The sequence below is a fragment of the Haliaeetus leucocephalus genome, unplaced genomic scaffold (assembly GCF_000737465.1).
Source record: "Haliaeetus leucocephalus isolate CR32 unplaced genomic scaffold, Haliaeetus_leucocephalus-4.0 Scaffold144, whole genome shotgun sequence".
In the NCBI taxonomy this organism is placed as follows: Eukaryota; Metazoa; Chordata; class Aves; order Accipitriformes; family Accipitridae; genus Haliaeetus; species Haliaeetus leucocephalus.
Genome location: NW_010972580.1, coordinates 543307 through 549703, shown reverse-complemented (window position 1 = coordinate 549703; position 6397 = coordinate 543307). Strand labels below are relative to the sequence as shown.

The 6397-nt window shown below is 60.7% G+C and overlaps 1 protein-coding gene across 1 annotated transcript in view; it reads right to left on the bottom strand.

Moving 5' to 3' along the window:
- Window positions 1-242: 242 nt before the first annotated feature.
- The window catches only part of FMNL1 (formin-like 1), a 13328-nt gene continuing 7173 nt past the window's right edge, over window positions 243-6397 (bottom strand). Inside the window, exons 14-25 of the mRNA XM_010561441.1 lie at window positions 6287-6374; window positions 6049-6170; window positions 5379-5581; window positions 4866-5100; window positions 4693-4761; window positions 4472-4552; window positions 3823-3952; window positions 3553-3716; window positions 3196-3297; window positions 2831-2929; window positions 2519-2642; window positions 243-1782 (exon numbers count right to left, since the gene is read on the bottom strand). Of these exons, the coding sequence (XP_010559743.1) occupies window positions 1679-1782; window positions 2519-2642; window positions 2831-2929; window positions 3196-3297; window positions 3553-3716; window positions 3823-3952; window positions 4472-4552; window positions 4693-4761; window positions 4866-5100; window positions 5379-5581; window positions 6049-6170; window positions 6287-6374 (1521 nt within the window). The 3' untranslated portion in view covers window positions 243-1678. The remainder of the gene's footprint in view (window positions 1783-2518; window positions 2643-2830; window positions 2930-3195; window positions 3298-3552; window positions 3717-3822; window positions 3953-4471; window positions 4553-4692; window positions 4762-4865; window positions 5101-5378; window positions 5582-6048; window positions 6171-6286; window positions 6375-6397) is intronic.

Below are 6397 nucleotides of genomic sequence, written 5' to 3'. Positions count from 1 at the left end.
CCACTTAAAAATGCTCAAAGGACCGTGGTCACCACTCCTGGCACCTATTCCTTACGCAGGAGGTCAGGCATTGGTAGCAAAGCAACAAGCAGCAGCTCGTGCATCCATCCATCCCTCCCTCCATCCACTGCAGCATCACCCCCCCATGCAAAGCTTCACCTCTTCTCACAGACAAGTGCTTTATCCTTAGAGTCATTTTATTACTAGTTCTGCTTTAGATTAAACAGGCCTTCAGTATATAAAAATAATGTATACAAATTAGCAGTTAATGTTTTACATTTCTGGCTTAAAGGCATTTATAAGTTACGCATTCATTTCCCTTCCCTCCCCTTTGAGCTTGTGTGTGATACTGAGCCGGTTGGCGCTTAGCATCTTAATTACAGCAGGAAGCAGTCGCTGCTCTGGCTTACAGCGAGGACTTACCCTGGTCTAAAAGCTGGGACTAGCGAGAATGTACACGGCAGCCACGCATCCTCGCAGCAGGGCAAGCAGGGGCCGTTTAACAAAGTAAATGCATTAAGAGGTTAATTGCGATAGTGCATGGTTTGGCTTTACTGATCAGCAGCAGGGCAGGGGAGGAATCAAGTCCAGTGCGTTATCTGGAGGCTTGTGCAGCTCTCTGGCCTCTCTCCTGCGTGATTTCAGCTGTGACCCTGCAGCATTCTGGGATCGTGGTGTTTGCTGCAGGGGCTGCAGGCTGCCCAGCACCTGCTGCATGTCGCATCCTTCAGCTGCTGCCTAATGGGGAGCAGCCTTGTGCTCCCCGAGGGCTGATGGTCACTGTTACCTCCGAGAGGCTCCAGCCCCAACAGCAGAGGTGGATGCCAGGGATGCAGGAGGGCAGAGCTAGGTACCACCTCGCAGAGACTTGAGGATAGTAAATCCTTGACCCTGCTGCTGATGGTTGTAGCTACAGAGCCTCCCCTGCGGTGAGGAACAGACTCATCACAGCCTTATGATCCTAGTGAGACCCTCAATATAGGTGCCTCAGTCCCTGCTCCCGTAGCACAGAGAAATTTTAAGGAAGACATATAAAATCACTGTAAAATAGCACCCCTGCCAGCTCCTGGGGTATGGGAAGTGCCCAGGGTGGGATCTTTGCAGCAGGCCTCTCGCTGGAGAGGAGGTGCAGCCCATGCCTGCTCGGCTCTGCAGCGGAGGAGAACACAGGTCTCAAAGGGCTGGGGGAGGTAGGGGGGATGTGCAGGGACTGCTGCGTCCCTGGCTTACAACCCTCCTCCCCTCCTGCAGCGGGAAATCAAAGGCACCAGCAAGCTGAAGAGCGGGGCACACCAGTGCACAGGGCTGACCCTGAGATGGGTGTGCGATGGAGTAGCTCTGGGGTAGGGATGGGGCAGCTCCTCTTTTCCTTCCAGGATGAGTTGGGGCCCTTTCTGTGCTCCCCCCTCCCTGCCCATCCCCAGGAGGGTCTCCCAGCCCTGCCAGCCTGGAGGAGAGGAGCTCGAAGGCATTGCTAAGCAAGCACCAGGGGATCCCTGCGCCAGACCCAAGGGCATGCAGGGTGGGAGCTGGCACGCTAAGCGGCTGGAGCAGCTAGAAGCGGGCACTGTCCCTCTGCCCCATGTCATCCCAGGCCAACGGATTGACGTCCTGCGATCCCATCTGCATCGGGAGGATGGTCCTGTCCCGGTCCTGGCAGCTGCAGGGACGGCGCCGGTCACAGCGAGATGTCCGGCATCGCCTGCAGGCTCTGCCCCGCAGCCCGTTTCTTGGCGCTGCCGCGGCCCTTGTCTGCGCGCCGGTAAGGGTTGTTCCGCAGATCTGCACCGGGAGAAAGCACAGAGGCTGGCTGAGCTATGCCTGCCCACCCCGGCGAAGGCTGGGACCCAGGCACCCACCACCGCCCAGGAGTCACCCCGTTTGGGTACAAGGATGCTCAGGAGAAGCCCGACCTGCTGCATGCAGAGACAGGAGGAGCAGCAGCTACAAACAACCAGCATATGGGTCCCCGTCCCTCGGCTCTTTCGGTGCCCAGCACCGTACTGTGGGACGGGGGCTGATGCCATGGTGCCCCTGGGGTTGGCTTTCAGCATGGGGCAGAGTCCAGCCGATGTGCCACGCAGCCAGAGGCGACAATGGGCCAAGAAACCCAGGAGGGTGGCAAAGTCTGGCAGCCCCTGCCTGCACTCTGCCCTCACCCCGAGCCCGGCTGCCCCCACGTTACCTACAGAGGACTCTCCTCATTGAAGCTCACATCGCAGAAGAGCCGGGACGAGCGCTTGCCCGTCCGGGCCGTGAAAGGAACAGTTTTCAGAGCTGAGCAGAGCAATCCAGAGACAGCGAGGAGGAGGAGAGAGGAGGAAGAAGCAGAAGAGGAGGAAGAGATATGAGACAGGGCAGAGACCACTCAGTACCTTTGCTGCATAGGATGGGAAAGTGCTACAGGTGGGTTCGGTCCAGGCTGACAGCCCCCCGCAGCCCCCCGTCACTGAGGGTCTCCCCGCTGGCACAGAGCCTGGGGGGGATGCCCAGCCGCTCACCTGAAATAATCTCTCACCTGAAATAATGTCCTCGATGGCCCCGTCTTTTCCTTCATAGATGAGTGGCTCCTTCACCATCTGCTTCTTCTTCAGCTCAGCGATCATGTCCATCTGTTGCCGCCTCGCTTTCTGGATGGGCAACTGTGGTTGGGGACAGCACGGGGTGAACGGTGTGACCTTCTGCCGCACCCCCAAAGGAGATGGGGTGCCCCCATCTTCACCCCCCACCCAGCTCTCCCTCACCAGGACCTGTTTTGCCCTTCCCCACCACACAGCCCTCTCAGGGCTGGAGCAGAGCTGCCCCACCAGGACAGAGGCATGTGGGTCACCTTCACCTCAGGCTGGTCCTCGCTGCCAGGGGAGCCAGATTCTGCCTCTTTGGCTGCGGCCTCTTGTTTCTTCCACAGTTCGATGTCCTGCTCTGCTTTCTTGGGAGAAGTGCAGGGAGGATGTGCTGAGCCAGGGGGGTCTTCCTGTGGGACTGCAGCTCCCCTTTCCTCTCCTCGGCAGCCCCCAGCTCCAGCATCTCCGACCGCCCCAAAGAGCAGCACCGAGCCCCAGGGTCTCCCTGCCCCACAAGCCCCCAGTCTTGCATGTGGCTTTTGCTGATTACTCCAAGGTTGGATCAGACCCCCCCCAACCCCAAATCCCCTCCCAGCCCCCAGAAACAGGGCACCCCCCCCTCCCCTCCTACCTTGTAGGCTCTGATGAAGCGCATGAACATGGGGAAGAAGGTGGTGGGGGGACTGGTCTTGGGGTTCTCCCCGAAGTACTCCACAGCTGACTCGTATGCCTCCTGCAGGCAGAGACACCCCGATCCGGGGGGCTGGGGCCAGGCAGCACCACTCCATTGCCCACTGCCTCCTTCCAGCCTCTCCTACCTCGGCATCCTCCTCCGTATCCCCCCCAGCTCTCCCACTGGAGCCACATCCCGACCAGGAGCCTCTCCCATGGGGCAGAGGTGTGAGCAGAGGGCACCTCAGGGTGTCCCCATGCAGGAATGGGGGGGACCAATCCTGCCCCATGACCCCACACTACTCCCAGCACCCACCTTGGCAGTTTTGCTGTCAGCCTGCAGCTTCTCCATCACCTCCAAGTTGACCTTGAGGAAGTCCTTGAGCACAGGGCTGTCATCTTGCCGCATGAACTCCTTGCGGGTCAGCTCCATCCCCTGCTGCAGGCTCCGCACGTCCTGCAGCACACTGTCCAGGGAGACTGCGGGAAGGGCAGGCAGCACCCGGGTCAGGGCAGGCTTGGAGAGCCCCCGCACTGGGGCTGCACCCTGCTGTGACACCCCTAGTCCGGTGCCCATGGGTGCTACCTGTGCCCGCCTTGTCGAGGAAATGCAGCTCAGTGTGGAAGCCGGTCAGCTCGGGGTACTTCTCCGTGATCACCCGCACCAGGTAATGCAGCAGCGTTTGCTTGCGGTCCGTCGACTTCATCTCCAGGAGCTGGGAGAGAGCAACGTCAGCCCCAGCCCGCATCCCACCTCACCCCTGCTCAGGGCAGGCTCTGGTGGCTCTCTCCCCATGGCTGGTTCTGCATCCCTCCATCTCTCCGTACCTGGTCTCTGCATCCTTCCGACCCCACAGCTAGTTCTTGTGTATGTCCATCCCTTTAGCTCCTCCCCATGCCTCTCCAACCTTATAGATGATCTCTTCATCCCTCCATTCCCACAGCTGAGTCCTGTGTCCCTCCACCCCCATGGCTGGCCCCTGCATCCCTATAGCTCCTCCCCATGCCTCTCCAAACCCTATAGATGGTGCCTGCATCCCTTCTTCCCCACAGCTGAATCCCGCGTTCCTCCACCCCTATAGCTGATCCTTGCATCCTTCCATCCCCACAGCAGGTTCCCATGTCCCTCCTTCTCTACAGCCAGTCCCTATGTCCCTCCATCCCCGAAGCTGGTCCCCAGGCAGTGACAGTGCCCCTATACACCAGCACACCGGGCAGCCCTGCGCCGACCCTACCGCATCCAGGCTCTGCAGTCGAAAGCCGTAGGCTGCTCCACGCTTGCTGCTGTTCATGTAGTTCCCAAAGGCCAGGACAATCTGCAGAGACACAACGGCTTGGGGACATGATCCGGCACAGATGGGGCATCCCAGTGTGGGCACAGTGCCTACACTCACCCTGGCAGCACCCTGCGCGCACCCGTCCCCCCGTCAGGGCCACCGCACCCCAAACTCCTCACCTCGAGGATGTTGCGCAGTTTGCTGGAGGACTTGAGGGACATGGAGGCGGCGATGATGGCGTTGAGTTGCTGTGGGTGGGAGGAGAAGCGTGTGAGTCTCGCCACAGGATGCCACCCCCTTGCAGCCCCCCCCACCCGTAGTCACCCCACTTGCCCCCACCCCCAACACCCACCGGCATGAGCAGCTGGGCCGTGTCATTGAAGTTGCCCAGGAAGATCATGACGTTCATGCGCTCGGCCAGGCGTGGGATCTTGCTGAAGCGGATCATGAACTGGTCCTCGTCTGAGAGCTCCTCCGGCGGCTGCTGCTCCCGCTCGAACTTCCCGATGAGCGTCCGCTCGTACTCAGTGGGCAGGAAGCGCAGCAGCAGCTCCAGAAAGTCAAGGCTCAGAGCTTGCTGGTCATACCTGCAGGTGGTGGGAAACCCCCAGTGTTTCCCACCCTGCAGCAGGTCCCTCCATCGCCCCTGTCACCCATGGCTGGTTCCCATCTTCCCTTCATCCCCACAGCCGGTCCCCGCATCCCTCCATCTCTCTGTATCCAGTGCCTGCATCCCTCCATCCCCACAGCTGGTGCCGTGATTCCTCCAACCCCAGCAGACACCACACCATCCCGACCCCTCGATGTAGCTGGGCTTGCACCCAACCTTCTCCTGACCTTCTCCCATCAAGCAGGGGACACTCACGTCTCGATGGCTGTGCAGATGTCCTGGATGCTGCGGCCACCCTTGCGGAGGGTGATGGCCAGGTTCTTGGCACGGTTGGACTCCATGAGGGTGACCTTGCTGGGAGCCTTCTGCGTGGCCTTCGTCTTGAGGGCAGTGATGTCCAAGCCAGGGCCCTGTGCCTTGGTCTTGAACTGCTCCTCAAAGTCACTCATGTCCAGCTCCTGCAGGGAGACAGGGCTGAGGGCACGGCGGGGAGGTGATGCAGGACATCTGGGACAAGGACGGGGCCGGAGGACCAGGACAAGGGGGAGAGGAGTGAGAGGATGAAGGTGGAGCAAGGGGATGAGGTCAAGTGGAAGGGACGAGAATGGAGCAAGGGGACAGGGAGGGGCTGAGGAGACCAGAGGGTGAAGACGAGGAAGAAGACATGGCCAGGATGTGAGGATGAGGATGGAGCAAGGGGACAAGGACGGGGTGACAGGAAAAGGATGGCAGATCCCATGTTGTCCCTCTCCATGGCGCCAAGGAGCTGCTCCAAACCCCAGCTCCTCCAGCAGCCTCATGACACCGCGGATGGGTGCAAGGTGGGCACGGGGGCAACCTCAGCCTGGGTGCAGCATGGACTGGGGCGCTGGCCCAGCCAAGCACCCTGCACCCGGACCCCCCCAGACTCCCCCTGTGTGCTCACCTGCAGCACCTTCTCGTCATTGAGCTCGGTGAAGACGGTGCCATCTATCTGGCTCGGCTTCAGTGCCACCCAGTTGAAGACAGGCATGCGAAACTTGGTCTGGATCGGCTTCTTCACCTTCACTGCAGTTTGATGGGGAAGGGGGGACATGTCACGGGGTGGGGGGGTCCCAAACCCACCCCGGGGTTCCCCCAGCCCTCACGTGGGGGATGTCCCACCATCCCTGAGCCAAACTCACCTGAACTGCCAGCAGTCGGGGGGGCACCTGGCCCGGCTGGGAGCTCCCCACCGAGGGGTGGGGGTGGTGGAGGGGGGGGGACAGGGCCCTCCAGCCCCCCCGGGAGTGGCG